The sequence below is a fragment of the Cervus elaphus genome, chromosome 10 (genome assembly GCF_910594005.1).
Source record: "Cervus elaphus chromosome 10, mCerEla1.1, whole genome shotgun sequence".
NCBI lineage: Eukaryota > Metazoa > Chordata > Mammalia > Artiodactyla > Cervidae > Cervus > Cervus elaphus.
This window is the reverse complement of record NC_057824.1, coordinates 51,995,307-52,012,355: the sequence shown is the minus strand read 5'-3', so window position 1 is coordinate 52,012,355 and position 17,049 is coordinate 51,995,307. Positions and strand designations below refer to the sequence as shown.

Genomic DNA, 17,049 nt, shown 5'->3' with positions numbered 1-17,049 from the left:
GCTGGAGTTAGCCATGGTAGCGTTAGTTTCTCAGTCGTGTCTGACTCTTTGCAACCCCATGGACTGTAGCCCTCCAGGCTCCTCTGTCCCTGGAATTCTCCAGGCAAGAATACTGGAGTGGGTTGCTATTCCCTTCTCCAGGGGATCTTCCCAACCTATGAACCCAAGTCTCCTACATTGCAGGCAGATTCTTTACCATCTGAGCCACCAGGGAAGCTGTCCTCCATGGCCATTTAGCTGCATCTCAAAATTTAAGTATGAATGCCCTCTGACCCAGCATTAGCACCTTCACGGTTTTATCTCATTATCAACTGGTACCTTAAAAATCTACATAACTGCACAGATGCACGTACAGGAATCTGTGTTGCAGCACTGTTCGCAACAGTGAAAAGTTGGAAACAAACAGCCATTGGTGGAGGAGCTCCACAGGGGATGATGGTACATCCACAAAACGAAGATGATATGACGGGGCAGTTCAGAGTGAGGAAACTGTCAGGTAAGAAAGCATGTGTCATGGCTAGATGAAAAAAGCAAGTGGTAGAGAGCATGTAAGGCATGTCCGGAGTTTTAAAACATTTCCATGTGAAGAAATGTGCTCCCATGCCTGCAGCAACCATGATGTCTGATGGCTGGACGTGGCGGGACTACAGGAAGAGCATGTACTTAACTCATTTTTGTACTGTTGGAAATTTTACAACTAGCATGGGTTTTGAAATCAGGGGAAAAAATTAAATAATGAACAAGGATCATAAAGCTTTATTTAATAAATATAATCCAAACCTTCAAAATATTTTTATTCCATATGTAGCCAATTAGGAAAAGGAAAAAAAAAAGTTATAAGGAAATGTTTGAAGGGATTACGTTGGAAGGGTGTCAGGAGAAAGGGAGGAGGATGGGAAGATTCAAGCAATAAAGGTTAAGTGGTGACCAGAGGGTGCTCAGGACCTCACAATTCTCAAAGCGCCGCCTTCACGGGCCATGTCTCAGGGGGCCTTGGGGGCTTCCAATCCTCCTTGGCCATGATTCGAGATGCTAGACTGACATTTGTGGAATGAATCAGGACTCCAGAAATTTGGAAATCCCCTCAAAACCAGGGAGGCGGTCTACCTTTTCTATAACCATCAAGATTGCCTTATTTCCCCCCTAAAATAAAGGATCTGGCTGGACAACTGTAAGCTCTATCAGGGAATAACTTAACTTTTCTAAAGAGACTTTAAGATTCTCAAGGCCATCCGCTTACACTAGGGCTTAATGTCCATCTGCTAATGAAATACCGGGTTCTGTTCTGATGCTTCCAAACCACATTTGAAAAGAGAACTGACTTCATAGTGCATATTTTTCAACTCCTTGGGGAAAGGATGGGAGGGTCAGGTCTGGTCGTGGGGACACCATGTGGTGAGAAATCAATGAATCAGTTCAAAGGAAGGCGTCTGAGGTGCAGGGAGGTGAGCTCCGTCCCGGCACAGAGCAGGTGAGCCTGGATAAACCTGTGTGGTGCTGGGCCCTCAGGAGAGAGGTCTGGACCGCCAGGAATGGGGCCTCGTCAAAATAACCCTAAAAGAGGCTGTATCCCAACACATGTGTGCGTGTTACAAGGAGTAGGTGGCAGTGTGGAGGCCCGCTAGGGACTACCGCAAAGGCCTGGTGGACATGGGTGGCAGGGGTAGAAGCTCTCCTGGGCTGACTCAGCACAGGCCAATTCTAGCTTCTGAAAAGAGACATTCCTAAGATCATCTGCAGAAACAAGACGGGCCTGAAGCCCTGCAGGGCCTCCCTGAGGGGCCGGAGAAGGGGCAACAACACGGAGTCCAGGCACAAGGCTCGTTTGTCCACTCTTTATTAAAGCTAGGTCCTTCCTCCTGCCGACAGCTGCGGGGTGGGGAGGCTGGGGCCCAGGACGGGTGCAGGTCTGTACTCAAGGGCTGGGCCAGGCAGGATGGGCATGGACTGGACCCCGACCTCAGGGGCTGGCCCACCTTGCCCTGGGCCCTTCCTGAGGCGCCTTCCCACAGCGGGAGGGACAGGCCAGGGACAGAGGGCACCAGCCAGCACCGCCGGCGCCTCCCTAGGAACCCCTGTCCTCCTCACCACCCACCCCACCCCCCCATCCCCATCGGCCAGGCTAATTCTCACCACCACCATCCAGCCGTCCAGGCCCTCCTCCCACCCACCGACTACGGTGCCTCCTACTGCCCAGCCGCTAGTAGCCTGGCTGCCGGCTCCCAGGCCCCAAGGCCACATCTACACTAACACAGAAGGAACTAGGTCTAGAAGGGAATACATTTGCTTCAAAATTTCGGTTTTCTGGCCCCACTCACACTGGCCCAAAAAACATCAAGGTGGGGGAGCAGGTGTCTTGCAGGTGACCTGGTGGCTTCAAATGGCCCGGCCTGGAAGGTGGGTGCTGGCCGCAGGCCTTGCATAGTTGGATACTTGGTCAGTCACTGAGCCACGGGCTCAGGTCGGAACCCCCCAAGGGGGATGGCTCACCGCCCACTCTGTGGAATGCTTATCTAAACAGAAACACTGCTGGCTTCTAGTGTAGAAGGACGACAGAGGCAGAGTGAAAGGAGCCTGGGGCGGGGCGGGGTGGGCAGTCATAGCCCTAATGGTGGGATGTAAGAAACGACCTTGCTACCAACCTCTGTCACTTTACACTGGGTTATTTGATCTAAGTGAGCCACGGGCTCAGAAGAGCAGGGCCCTGTATGTCCCCCAGTGTGCGCAGAGGAGCAGAAGGCTGGGGCGCAGGGCTGTGGGGGAATCTCTGAGTGTGCGCCTCCAGCTGCCTGGGGTAAGGGCACCAAAGGATTCCAAAGGGGAGTTAAGACTAAACCCCACGCAGCCAGGCTGGATCTCGGCGCTCAAGTGGGGTGAGCAGAGTGAGGACTCTGGAGAGTAAGGCTTCCAGGTCCCTGGGGACCCTGTGAACACCCGCTACCCCATCCTACTCCATCCTGCACGGGGCCACGATTTGGTTTCTGGCTTTTTTTCTCCTCCTTCCAGATTCTTCGGGCCACACAAGCAGTGGAAATAAATATCCGCGGTCACAGAATAAAAGCTTTCCCAGGTGCATCTCTGCTTCCCCCGCCCCGGATTAGGGAGGAACACTGTCCTTTGAAAACCCACGAGGTCTCCCCTCGCCACGCACAGTCCTTAACGCTTCCTGGACATACTCTCAACGGCCAGGAGGTCCCTGAATTCTCCCGCTGAGGGATGGGAAGAAGTCGTCAGCCAAACCCCTCGACCACCCCACCCTCCCTTGACGCAAGGCCTTCCCCTCCCTCGCCGTTAAGTTAAACCCCCGTTACTCACTCACATGCCACCTCTCCCCCGGGACACCCAAATCGAACCCGGGTAAAATAAATAACATCGCCTGCCGTCCCCACCGCGTGGCCTCACCGCATCGATCCAGGGATGTCGGAGTCTCCCGTCGGGGTGGCCGCCCCTGCCCCATCGGCTCCGCGCGCGGCTCGCCTCGCCCCCCATTCCCCCCGCACGGCCATGCGAGCTCGGCGGCCGGTTCTCTAGGACCAAGCAGGAGGGAAGCCCGAGGCCGGTGCACCGGGGCTGAGGGTAAGGTACCGCACCAGGGCTGGGGCCCTCGGCACCCCCCCGAGGCCAAAGGAGCAAAGGGGCGGCGGCCTAGCGGCCTGCGCCTCCGTCACAGGCCCTCACAGGATGGTCTCCTCGTAGGCGCCCGAAGGCCCCGCGAAGGCGGCCGTCGGCTCGGAGCCGAAGCTCGTTCCGCCCGCGAACTCCAGCAGGGTGCTGCCGTGCTCCCCGGGCCCGGTCCCTGCGCCCGCGCTCGGCGGCCCCTTGGCGGGCGCCTCGGCCTTGGGCGCGGGGGCCGCGGGCGCCTGGCCCGGCGCGCCCGACGCGCCGCGGTGCGTCTTCATGTGGGTGAGCAGGTGCGAGCTCTGCGAGAAGCGGCGGCCGCAGTTGGCGCAGGCGTAGGGCCGCTCGCCCGTGTGCGTGCGCTGGTGCGTCACGAGCACCGAGCGCTGCGAGAAGCGCTTGCCGCACTCGGGGCACGGGAAGGGCCGCTCGCCCGTGTGGCCGCGCCGGTGCTTGGCCAGGTTGGAGCGCTGCGCGAAGCCGCGGCCGCAGTCGGTGCAGCGGAAGGGCTTCTCGCCCGTGTGCGTGCGCCGGTGCCGCTTGAAGTCCGAGCTGTGGCCGAAGCCCTTGCCGCAGTCGGGGCAGCGGTGCGGCTTCTCCTCGGCGTGCGCCCACTGGTGCCGCGTCAGCGCCGCGCTCTGCCCGAAGCGGCGGCCGCACTCGCCGCACGCGTAGGGCCGCTCGCCCGTGTGCGCGCGCCCGTGAGCCGTCAGATGCGCACGCCGGCTGAAGCCCGCGCCGCACACGCCGCAGACGAAGGGCTTCTCCCCGGTATGGCCGCGCACGTGCGCCGCCAGGTGCGAGCCGCGGGCGAAGCGCGCGCCGCACTCCGGGCACGGGAAGGGCCGCTCGCCGGTGTGCGTGCGGCGGTGGCGCGCCAGGTGCGAACCGTACACGAAGCTCTTGCCGCAGTCGGCGCAGCGGTGTGGCCGCTCGCCCGCGTGGTAGCGCTGGTGCTTGGCCAGCGCTGCGCGGCGCCCAAACGTCTTCCCGCAGTCGGAGCAGATCCACGGGCTCTCCTCCTCGGCCAACGCGGCGGCCGCCGGCTCCGCCAGCAGCCCCCCGACTGCAGGCCCGAACGCGCGAAGGCCGCTGGTGCCTCCAGGCCCGGCCCCGCCGCCGAAAGGGTCGCAGGCCAGCCCCGCGCCCTCCACCAGGGAGAGCCGGCCCCCCAGGGGTCCGGGCAGGGGACGCCCGTCGGCCGGCAGCCGCTCCCCGAAGTCCGGGAGGCCCAGGATCGGAAAGCCATCCGGGTGGAGCCAAGACTTGGGGTGCATGGGGAAGTGGAAGCCGAGCGGGTGCGAGGAAGGGCCTTCGCCCTCCCCCAGGCCGTTGCCTAGCCCCAGAAACCGCCTATCCGGTTCGGGGTCATCCTTGCTCTGAGAGGTGGGCGCCTCCACCACCGCCTCTCTCGCCTCGGCCTCTCCCTCAGTCTCTCCGTCCGCCTCATCGACCTCTGGCCCCTCCGGCCCCGCCTCGGCCTCCTCGGGCCCCGCCGCGGGCCCCGTCTCGTTGCAAGGCTCCCGCCGAGGGCCCTCGCCTCCGGGCTCCGCGCAGCCGCCGCCCCGTCGATGGCGCTGGAAGTCGGCGCGGAGACGGAAGGCCTGGCCGCAGTCGGGGCAGCAGTGGGGCCGGTCGGCCGTGTGCACCGCCTGATGCCGCGCAAGCGCCGAGCTCTGGCTGAAGCTGCGGCCGCAGTGTGGGCAGGGGTAGGGCCGCTCACCCGTGTGCGTGCGCTGATGCGTGACCAGGTAGGAGCGGCGCCCAAAGCCCGCGCCGCAGAAGGCGCAGCGGTAGGGCCGCTCGCCCGTGTGAATGCGACGGTGCGTGACCAGGTGCGACTTGTACACGAAGCGCTTGCCGCAGTCGGGGCACGGGAAGGGCTTCTCGCCGGTGTGCGTGCGCTGGTGGATGGCCAGGTGCGAGCGGTACACGAAGCCTTTGCCACACTCGTCGCAGCCGAAGGGCTTGACCGCCGCGTGGTAGCGCTGGTGCTTGGCCAGCCGGGACCGGTGCGGGAACACCTTGCCGCACACGTCGCACGTCGTCTCCGGGCGCCCGGCTGGCGCAGCCACCGCGGCCGGGAACGCCCAGGGCGCCAGGAGGCTCGCATCCGGCTCCCGGCCCGGCAGAAAGGGCTTCGACTCAGATTCCGGGGCCAGGACCCCGAGCCCGCTGGGGTCCAGACCCCACCCCTCCGGAGTCTGCGCAGAATCCGAGTCGTCGGGGCCCCAGGTCCCAGGCACGTCGCCCACTCCGTAGGCCGCCGACCACAGCCCCGGGGGCTCGTTCTCCTCCTCTGCCACCTCTGCCAGGAAGTCTTCGTCGTCGTCCTCCTCGTGGTCCTCTATGTCGTCGGTCCAGAACCAGGCCCCTGAAGGAGACGAGAAGACCACGGGAGAGGTGAGAAGACGCCATGCCAGCAGTCTCTTACCGGCACGGAGCCCGAATTCAGGATGCCTCCGTCCCTACCCCTGGTAGGAGGAACTCTGCAGACAGGAGATTTCTCCGTCCCTCCTAGGAAGGCTGGTGTTCCTTCCCTTCTCGAACTTGCCTCACATGGCCTCAACTAATCCCTTTTCCACACCTCCAGCTCCCTCCAGGGCTTGCCACGTCGCTGAAGAACAGGGACAACCTACAAAGTAGGTGACGTTGCCTGTGGGCTCCTGTGAGACCGCGGGCCAGAAAAATAGATTGAGATGCCTGCTCTGTTTTTTCCAAAGCCCCCTGTCTCCTGGAGAACCCCACCTCCTGGCCTGCTTGGCCCAAGGCAACCCAGACTCCAGCCCCAACACGGCCGGGCCATGGAGGACTTGATTTTGTGAACACCTAAGCTTTGCTCAGCGTCCCTCCGGCTCTGGGTCCCTCTCCCCCAGCCTCAGGCTCCCACCCACAGAGTAGAACCAAGAAAGGCTGCCCTGAGCCAAGGACCTACAGGGGCCTGGAGGCCTCAGCTCTCTGCACTCACCCTAACTATGCTCCAGCTATTCTGTGGGCAGAGACAAGCCTCCCTGAAGCCTGTGGTTTTTTTTTTCTGAGCCATTGTGCACTTGAGAAATGGTCCCAAACTGACTAAGACTGGGTGAGCTACAAACATCTTTCCATCACAGAAGACTGAGGACCCACCCCAGGACCCTGCAATCCCATCCCTCCTCCACCAAGTAGTTTCCTGACTTCACCCTTCAGTGTGGAGTGCAGACATAGAATCGGTTTATAAACGGGGTGATACGCCTCCTGTCATGATACACCCAGGAGGGAACTGGTATTTACAGAGCAGGCGCTATGTCACACAAGGAACCTGGCCTGCAGCACCCCAGTATTCAGAGCACCTGTGTGCCACCGGCCTCGGGGGCACTTTGCCTGCATCTGTCCGCAACGGCCACGCACCGTGCAGGCCACTGCAGAATTCCAGCACCTGGAAGGGTCACTCCAGGTTGAGGTGGGGACGGGGTTCCCCCAGTTCCCAGATGCAAGCCTGTTTGGGATCCGAGCGAGGACCCATCAGGTCTACTGGTGAGGCTGGAGCCGGGGCAGAGAAGGTGCTCTGACAAAGGGCTGGGGGCCTTTCTCCACAGGGCTGCCTCTTCCAGAACTCACAGCAGGGAGTGGACAAGTGCACCCTGGGGAAGGGAGGCTGGCATCTCGTCTGCCTGACACTTACACTCCTGAGGACTCTGACACCAGGTGAGGACTAGCTCGGCCGGGGCCATGCTCCAAGCCTGGCAACCCGCCCATACTTCCCCCCGAGACACATGGGGAAGGGGGAGACACCCCAACCGCGTGTTCAGAGACTGGCCAATGGAAGCCTGCAGTCCTTCTGTCCCCAGGTGGCATTTCAGAGCTGGACCCCAGAAACAGGGCACACCTCCCGCTAAGACCCTCTGAGAAACATCACCTACATCCCAGTCTCAGCCTGGAGGCAACAGCAGCATTTCTTACCAGCCAGAGGCCCGCCCCCCAATTCTGAAGGCCGGGAGACATTCCCACAGGGACCCAGAGAACTCAGGGACCCAAGGCAGGAAGGTCTACAGCACAGTGGAAAGTAAGGCCCGAGGCCTGAGCCCACCGTGGGCAAGTGACTGAATCGCTACTTTAAAAGTTGATTTCCTCATCAAGTGAGACCAATCGTCCCTCCCCTGCTATTTCACAGAGCTGTTATGAAAATAAACAGTATACAAGGAAATAATCTGAAGAGTACACGTGAAGGCATTGTGAAGTACACGTGCTGTTTGTGTCTTCCTGTATTTTATTGAAAACATCTACACGCTGCTCCAGGTATGTGAGTGGCATGAGACGTCTGGAGCCCGCACGAGGCAAGCATCACCCAAGACCAAAGCCAAACACATGCACTGTGCACGGGCCTCCGCTGAACCTCCCGACCACCCCGAACAGCTCACAGACCCCGCGGGGGCACCTCCATAGAACCAACAGTCCGACAGCCTCAGTGCAGGAAACTACAGGTTTCCTTCAAACTCTTTATTCTCCACACAACTAAAAAATGAGGCCCAGAAAGTTGGAGGAACAGAGGCGGGTCTGGGGTCTCAGGAGAAATCCACCACCCTGAACACTGCCCTCCAGAATGCTGGCCCCGGGCCTCCCAGCGAGAGGACATGGCCAATCAGGTGGGGAAGCCGCGACAGCTGACCCTCAGGCGCACAAAAACCACCAGAGGCCAGGGCAAGGAGAGAGCATTATTTTTAAAGACTTGTAACAGGAGCCTCGAGGTTCGCTACAGACTCCCCAGGCCTCGGGCCTCTGCAGATGGAACCAAGAGGAGCCAACCCTCAAAGGCAGGGGTGAGCCCCCAGCGCCATGCAGTCCCCACGGAGCCCCCACCAGCGCAGACGAGCAGCACCGGGCCCCTCTCAGGGGCTTCAGTGAAGGTGCAGGCTGAGGTCTGCCAGAAACTCTGCGAGACTCCGAGTCACGCTCACCTGTGTAGACGCCAGTGACGATGTCACCCTCCTCGGGACGGGGGCTGTCCGGGACCCACGGCTCCTCACCTTGCTCCAGCCGGAAGATCAGATCCGGCTTGGGGACTGGGTATCCTGGCCCAAAGAGAACAGGTGGCAGCTGCAGGGCTCCACTCGCAGCCCGACCCACAGAGCCCTGCCACCACCGCTCCTGTCCCGTCCCCGTCCCCTCCAGAACCTGCCTCCCCACCTCCCGGCTGGAACTCCCACACGCCCAGCTCCCCTGCCAAGCCCCTCTCCACAGGGGGCCCCACCCCTCTCCTCTGCCTCTGGACGCCTCACCCCTCGAGGCCTCTAAGGGGAGCACAGAGACCAGCGCTGGGCCAGCCGCTCCCCAGGATGTGGAACCTGGGTCAGGGTGCTGCTGGGCCACAGTGAGCCCCCCACGACACACCCTGGCCAGAAGCCAGGTGGTCCCCAGGGCTTCCCTGGGAGGTGAGCTGGCATCAGCACCCCCTTCTCCGGGACCCTCGGGCTCCACACACCACCCTCAGACAGCTAAGCCCCAGGCAGCCATCAGGCTAGGACGCCTCCTGCGGACGGAGGGTTCCACTCACCCAAGGACACCAGAATCCCGTAGTTTTCCCGCATGACCTCCTTGTAGAGCTCCCGCTGGTCTTCGTCCAGCCTTTCCCACTCCTCCAGGGAGAAGTACACAGCCACGTCTTCAAAGGTCACCAGCCCCTGGGAAACAAAGCGCCCTGGCCACTGCCCTCCCCTGACTCGGGTAAGAGGCAGGGGCGCACCCCCACAAAGACAGGACAGGAGATCACTTCCGTGGGAACTGGGCTCGCCCGGCAATGTGGGGATCAGAAGGATACAGCCCAGCACCCCATCACTGGCGAGCCTGCAGATGCCCAATGGAACTAGGGGCTCCCAGGCCTTGCACAGGCCAGTCTCACTCAGCAATCAGGACCTCAGGCTCAGAGAGGGAGATGGCTCAGCTCAGGTGGGGCAGCACGGGGTCTCACGCCAAAGTCCCAGGACCACGACACCCAGGACCCCTTGGCTGCGCTGCGTGGCCACTCATCCCTCCCGCATCACTGTCTGCCTCAAGCCAGGGGTCACATCAGCGGTGTGAGAGCTCACGCCGGGGTGGACAACCGGCACCAACAGAATGTGGGCACTGGCGCCCAATCAGGACAGTGGCCTGGGAAGGGTCAGGCCCAGGACGGCAGAACCATAACCCCTGGGCTTCGGACTAGAGAGGGCCAACTGCTTCCCGAGGCCCTGACCCGGCTCACAGCTGGGGCTCGGCCTGGGAACCACAGGGCTGCTGCCCTGCCAGCAGGGGATTTCCTCAACAGCAGGTGCGGATCCCACCCCGCCCCTCCGAGGAACCCCCGCCTGGTTAACTGAGCCCCAAACCAGGGGGCAGCTCACCTGAGACGCAGACGTCAGGGAGTCGTCCTCGTCCTCGTCCTCGTCCTCCTCCTCTTCGTCCCCCTCCCGCTCCAGGTCCTCATCCTTCTGCGTGGCTGGAGCCCGGGAGGCCTGCAGGGCTGAGCAGAGAGACTCTTGAGGGCGGGGCTTTAGCCTGGGACGGCCACGTGTCCGTCCAGCTACCAGGATGGGCAGCTCCCGGCCACGCCCCCTTTTCAAATGCAGGGCGCTGACCCCGCAGCCCCAGCTCTACCCTGTCCAAGAGCTCTTCCCGGCTGCCCCCTGGAGCCCCCCGAAACTTCCTCCCCTGGGGTCAGCTCCTTTCTCTTACCCTTTTCCTGAAGGCCCGGCGACTTGGTGTCCCTGCCGCCGCGGGGGCGCTCCTGGGTCCCGGACGCTGGACTCCGCTCTTCTGCCAGCGCCTCCTCCACCGTGCATTCCACCTCCACGTCCACGTCCACCACCACCTCCTCCACCAGCCGCTCCTCCAGCGCCTCCACCTGGTCCTCCTCCAGCGCCTCCACCTGGTCCTCCTCCAGCACCTCCACCTCCTCCCCCTTTCCTTCCTCCTCTTCTTCTTCCTGGTCAGGACCACACTCCGATCCATCCAGCCTCTCCAGCTGGGCGGCCGGCGAGTCTGGAGTCGTGCGCGGGGCTGCCATCGCCTCTGCCAGGAGCCTCAGCTCGGCCTAAAACACAGACAGCGACGGTGAGGGTAACGCGCCGCCCCCGCGAGTCTGCTCCAGGGCCCCGCAGCCCTCCGGGTGAGGCGGGGTTGCTCTGCCCTGAGATGCAGTAACGGGCACCAGGATGGGAGCGCTTTCTATGATCTCAGGGGGCACAGCCTAGATTCTGTCCCCAGAAATGCTGCCAAAGAGCCCCTCACTGTGACCCCCGTTACTTGGCCTCGGCTCTTTCCTGGGAGCAGGACAGGCCTGCTGTGAACCACCGTGCTTTCTTGGAGTAAATTGGGGATTAATCCTGCATTTTTTATCCTCAAGGATGTGGAAGCATAAAGTCCAGGCAACGTGCTGGAGGGTGGTCCAGCTTGTGTTTAGCTGAAAGGGGTGCATGCAATCGCTTCTCGGCCTTTTGGCTAAGATTAAGTGAAAGGGGTGCACGCAGCCTGTGAGGAACAGCCCACCCGATATATGAGTGGAGGAGATGCTCACCCAGCTCTGGACACCCAAACTTGGCAACAGGGAGTATGGGAGCCAAGGTCTGAGCATGTGGGCCAGGGTCCTGGGCGGGGAAGGTGAGACCACTCTGCCAGGAGCACCTGCTCTGCCAAGCCAGCAGGTCAGGCCCCTTCTGGAGCAGGCATACAGCACACCCCTCGCCCCTTGTGCCATCCAGGGCAACTGGAAAAAGCTCAGCAGGTCATGGAGATCTGGTTCATCGCTGGACCAGCAAAGGTGAAATGAAACGCCTGGTGACCCTGTTCACGTTTAGGGATCAGAGAAGCCTAAGTGTTGAGTCATCAAACCTCCGGTGACTCACAGCACCTGAAACTCACATGGATGTCACAGACGGCTCAGCCAGGCACTCGGGGGGGACACGGTCACACTGCCTGGGGCACAGAGCCTGGGGCTGTGGACCCAAGACGGACGGGATGCCGAGAGCCCTGGGGCCACTCCTCTCTCCCACCTGTGTATCCTTCACCAAGCCCAGTGGAGCACCGAGGACAAGACAGAGGCACGGGCTTTGAGTGCGAAGCACAGAGGCTAAGGGCCATCAGCCAGTGTGGCTCATCAGCCTCTCAGACCTGAATGGGGTCACTTCCAAAGTGAGCCAAGCCGATTATAAACACAGCGACCCCAGGATCCTGGGCAGAGAGTGGGAACCCCGGAGGATCAGGGGACACCAGGGCCCACCCCAGCTCAGCCAGCTCTACCAGCACACGGCGTCTGCCGCAGAACCCCTAAACCAGGACGGGGCCCCCACAGAAAGGTGCCCCCCAGCCATGAGAACAGTCCAGACCACTGCGCACCCCCTAGGAGAAGCGCTCAGTGATTAGCTCTTACCACAACTCATCACGTCTCTGTTAATAAGGCAGCGTGCGCTCATTTTTCTCAAGTGCTCTGAGCTGCTGCTTTAAAATCCACACTGTAATTGGGAGGGAACGCTGAGCATTCGCACAGCTCCTTCCAGAGATCAGGACCCAAGTCCAGGGGCACACGGACACCCAGAAGCCACCTCTGTCCCGATTCTCACGATGATCCCATTCTAGATCCCGTATCACTGGACCAGACGTGCCAGTCGTGGGAACTACACCCAGGGGGGCCACCCTCTGCCCCAGTCGCTCCCAGAGCCCGTGTCCTCGGTCTCCCCGACTCTCTGGCCGCGTGAAGGTGCCTGAGCTGTAGAAATGCATGTGCCATGTCACCTGGGCCACCTGCAGGAGGACGGGCCCTGCCCAGCACTCGGGCTGTCAGAAATGCTCGGCAGAGGTTTCCCAATCGCAACCCACCTCAGGCCCAGAGGGAGGCTCTTCTCATCCAGGCCTCAGGCTGCAAATTCAGGCTGAGTCCAGATGCCAGGCCAAGCCCAGCAGAGCCCCTCCTGCCTAGCTCTCTCCCACAGCAGGCGCCCCCAGGCCGGGCCTGCACCTGAGGACTCGTGGCTTTGGAATATCGTGACCCCATGCTCATTCCACCTCGGGACCTTTGCACATGCCACTCCCGCCCTCTGGCACTCTCCTTCCCTCTTCACTGGGCCTTTGGAGGCAGCCCCCTGGGCTCCTATGACATACACAGCTCCCGGGACTCTGCGCTCTCGGCACCCACATTTTAATACACTTATTGAATTGTCTGCTTATTGCTTGTCTCCCCAAGTATACAGTCAACTCCAGGCAAGCAGAAGTTCCCTCTGTTCCTCTCTCAAATCTCTTCTGTGCCAGACACAGAGTGAGCACTCAGATAGTTACCAAAGGAATGCTTCTAAAGTCTGCGGTCAATGCAATGAATGTAAGCTTTTTAAGACTCAGTATTCTGGCTCCACTATCACGTTCCGGAACAGACTAACTGCTGCTGAGGGTCCTTCACTCTGGAGCCCACTGGCGGTGCATCTAAGGAGGTCAGGCCCTGAGGGCTCTTCTAAGAGGTGCACCTGCTCGTGACCAGGGAGGGAAAGACCCGGATGCCATGGAGATGGGCAGTCACCCTGCCGACAGCCCAGCCAGACATCCCTCCATCCTGACCCAGCATCTGGAACAGAATGCTGGTTCTGAAACAGAACAGGTTCTGAAAAGCGGAGTAACTAAGTCACTTGGGTGCCAGGTTCCTTCTGCCTCCCCAGGCCAGGTGTGTGCTGCACACTCTCCTCTCTCCTCTTTCCAGCCTGCCAGACCACCAGACACTCACCTCCTGGCATCCTGCTCAGGTAAGCCAGGTAAGCAGCCTGATCAACATAACCCCACGGGTCATCCCAGACCATTACTGCCTGGGGGGTGGGGCGGGGCTGCACCCTAGGGTACCATGCTGCAGAATTTAGAACAGGGTGGTGGGGAGAGGGTGACAAGATGCCTGCCCCGCGGACAGCAAGTGGCAAACTTGGGAAACTTTCAGCAACTCTCCACTGAGAGCCCACATCCAGGGAACCCACAGAGAGCAGTAGGAGGAATGGATGGGCGCAGGGGCAGCTGGACCCCTTGCTACTCTCTGGTGGCCTCACTGGCCACACCTGTCATTCAAGGCCTTCCAGGCTTCCATCTTCTTCCTTGACTACCAAGATCCTCACTGCTTGTCCACGATTTGGGCCCCTCTACTCTTCTGGTGTGCCCCTGGCGCAGGTGTATCTGCGGGGCCATGCCCGCTGCCCAAAGGCAGCCCCTCACCTGGCAGCCAGCTCCCCAGACCTGCTGACACTTGTTGAACCAAACCCAGCACCAACCTCTCCCCTACACAGGCACAGCAGGCCCTGACCCTGCATACCTCCCCTCTCCCCTGCCCACGGGGTCCTCCTCCAAAGGCCAGCCCCTCTCCCATATCTGCGACCACACGGGGCAGCCCAGACTCCATACGACCCCAGGAAGGACCCCATCCGATCCTAGGAGTGAGTTCTGCAACCTGCCTCCTGGCGGTACAAGACTGCCCACCGGAGCCTCCATTTGCAGAAGGAAGACCCAGACAAGGCCCCCAAGGTCACTAAGCAGGCTCGCAGGGGGTGCCGAGCACAGCCATCCTATCCCTCCAGGGGGCTGATCAGGCCCCCGCCTCCCGCGGAAGTAGGGGCCAGGCCGTGACAGCCCCTCCTGGATGGGTGTGTCCCGGGGGCGGCCGCGGCCCAACCCCCGCCCCTCCGGCCTAGACCGTGGCGGGCACCTCCCAGAAGTCGCGCGCGTGTGTCCGCTGCCCGCCTACTCCGCGCTGCCCACCCGGACAGACCCCGGGGGTCGGAGCCCGCCCCCACCGCGCAGGCCGGGGCGGGGGTCCACCGGCTGCACTGAGCGTGGGCGCGGCCGCCCAAGGCCGGGCCAGCGCGCCGCTCCAGGCCCCCCCATCCGAGGTCCAGGCCGGGTTCGCCCCGCCGCGCGCCGCGATCTCCCCGCGGCGTCGCGCGCCAGCGTCCAGGGGCTGCGCGACCCCGACCCCACGCCCGCGCCCGGCCCGCCCGCACCTGCCGCCCGCGCGCGCCGCCCGCCGGCCCCGCCGCGCACTCACCGCGCCGCCCGCTCACCGCGCGCGCCAGCCGCCGAGCCGCCGCCGGACACCGGGGCCGGACCGGGGCCTGCGCGCCCCGCGCTACACAAAGTGACGGCCCCGGAGCTGCGCGGCGGCGGCGCGTGGGCACCGGAAGTGCCGCCGCCGGGCTCCGCCCCGCCAGTGCCCACGGGGGGGCACTTCCGGTCACGCGGGGTCCAGCGCGGCCTCAAAGGGTCGTGCGTGGGGGGAGAGGACGCGCCCCTCGCTCGAGGGCGCCCTCGGCCCTGGGTCCGCGCGCTCGTGGGCACCGGGACCCCGGCCTTGGGCACCGCGGCGCCCAGTCCCCGCGCCTTCCCAGGACCCAACCCCACCTCGGGGGACCCCGCCGCCCCGCCCTGGCTCTGGAGACTCCCGCGGGGTCCCGGGCCGGACCGCGGCTCCCCAGAACCCGCGCAGCCTCCTCATTCAACCGCGATTCCAGGAGCTCTGCTGAGCGCCAGAGCCTGTTGGCTCCATCCCAGGCCCCGCGATGGTGGAGAGAGGCGGTGACCCCTATGAGTGGCCTCGGAGAGGCTTCGTGCAGGCCCGCGTGCCCTCAGATCCGGACGGGGCAGGGCCGATCCCTGCCGGGCAGGGGCCCCAGGACAAGAGCAGGTGGGCCGGACGCCCACGACTGGTGCAGGGCCAACGCTGGGTAAACGGTGGTGGGTGGGGGGTGTTCCCAGAATGGAGGAGGACGCGGACCGAGGTGGCCAGCCATTGGGCCCGGGTCGCTGGATGAATGCAATAAGCCCTCAGATCTGGAAGCTTTCCATGTGACCAGGAGGAGGGCCCGCTTCTGGGAAGTGTTCCCCTGGCAGAGGGAGGCGGGAGGGGAAGATTGCCGCCCAGGAGGTGTGAGAAGGTGAGGTGAGAGACTCAGGGGATGCCCACAGCCCTCCCCAAAACTTACCTGTTTCCCCCCACCCTCCCACCCAGGGTCGCAGCTGCCGTCTTATGGTGGCATCTGGCACCCACGGAGGCTGGGCCCTGGGCCTTGCCCAGCAGTCATCGCACTGGTACTATTTTTCTTCTGTTTTCACCAATGCCCCCCACCCCCGCCCCTTAAGACAGGACATCAACATCACAGCCTCACCGGGCTCTCAGAGGGTTCACACCTGCTTGAAGTGACAGCGTCTCCCCTCCAGACCCGCGGTGTCTGGCTATGGATCTGCTCAGACCACGGAGGACTCAGACCTGCCTGCATAGGGATTTTCATCGCAAGGCCGGGGAAATGTAGCTGTGTGTGGTGATGAGGGTTAACTAAACTTACTGTGGCAATCACTGCACAGGACACTGGACACCTAAAACGAATACGATGTTATATGTCAGTTATAGCTCAATAAAGTAGAGATAAATATATACATATATATACATATACACATATACACACATACACACGCACACATATATATAGTTTCCCTGGCGGTCCAGTGGTTAGGACTTTGCCTTGCAGTGCAGAGGGTGAGGGGTTTGATCCCTGGTCAGGAAAGTAAGATTCCATACGCCTGGATCCCAAAAAGCCAGAACATAAAATGGAAGCAATACTGTAACAAATTCAATAAAGACTTTAAACATGGTCCACATCAAAAGAAAAAAGTCTTTAAAAGCTAAAAATTGAAGGTCTCATTAAAAGATGGAAAAAAAAATCAGTTCTGCCAGTGTCACGCCAGTGGTTTGCAGGGTCCTGCTCCGGGATCTGAGAAGTGACCAGCCCCTGCGGATGAGACTGGGCTTTGAGGCTCCATGCCCATCCCCCCACCTTTCTGCAGGCCCACTGGTCGGTGGCACTCCCCATCTGGTCCTGTGGGCCTCCGGGACCCCCTCCCCACCCTTCACCCCAGGTGGTCCCATTGAGAAGATCTGAAGGGGAGATAACTCAGGAGAGCGGCAGAGCCAGGAAAAGGGGAGCACCAGGAATGGAGGCACCGGGGACTGGCATCTGGACCTGAAAGGGTGGGGCGGGGAGGGAGGCTGTGGGGCCCGCAGGGAGCTGGAGGCGGGTGGTGGTGTCACAGGGTGGGAACTGGGGTTGTGGGGGAGGGAGGCTGTGGGGCCCGCAGGGAGCTGGAGGCGGGTGGTGGTGTCACAGGGTGGGAACTGGGGTTGTGGGGGAGGGGTGCGACTCCCCTCGCCCCAGGCCTGTGCTCCCCTTCCCACCCTCCCAGTGCTGCCCACTGCTCAAGTCCACTGCTAATGTGGGGGGCAGGGGATGCAGTCAGAGTCAGGCCCCAGAACCAGATAGGAAACAAATGGGGGAGGAGGTGGTAGTGATTTAGTTGCTAAGTCATGTCTGACCCCATGGATTATAGGCCGCCAGGGGGCTGTGTCCATGGGATTTGCCAGGCAAGAATTCTGGAGTGGGTTGCCATTTCCTCCACCAGGGGATCTTC

The 17,049-nt window shown here is 61.9% G+C and overlaps 2 protein-coding genes across 2 annotated transcripts; one reads left to right on the top strand and one right to left on the bottom strand.

Annotated features, from left to right (window-relative positions):
- Positions 1-740: 740 nt before the first annotated feature.
- Positions 741-14,783, bottom strand: ZNF316 (zinc finger protein 316). The gene is made up of 6 exons (XM_043915357.1): positions 14,636-14,783; positions 10,306-10,663; positions 9,975-10,093; positions 9,149-9,275; positions 8,553-8,666; positions 741-5,992 (listed from the first exon to the last, which is right to left on the bottom strand). Exons 2-6 carry the CDS (start codon positions 10,634-10,636, stop codon positions 3,675-3,677), a joined length of 3,009 nt encoding a protein of 1,002 aa, XP_043771292.1. The 5' UTR covers positions 10,637-10,663; positions 14,636-14,783; the 3' UTR covers positions 741-3,674.
- On the top strand, positions 11,139-16,303 carry LOC122702040 (translation initiation factor IF-2-like). The gene is made up of 7 exons (XM_043915553.1): positions 11,139-11,229; positions 11,331-11,389; positions 13,097-13,228; positions 13,313-13,364; positions 14,283-14,391; positions 14,487-15,271; positions 15,727-16,303. The coding sequence occupies exons 1-7, from the start codon at positions 11,139-11,141 to the stop codon at positions 15,780-15,782; spliced, it is 1,284 nt and encodes a 427-aa protein (XP_043771488.1). The 3' UTR covers positions 15,783-16,303.
- Positions 16,304-17,049: the final 746 nt, after the last annotated feature.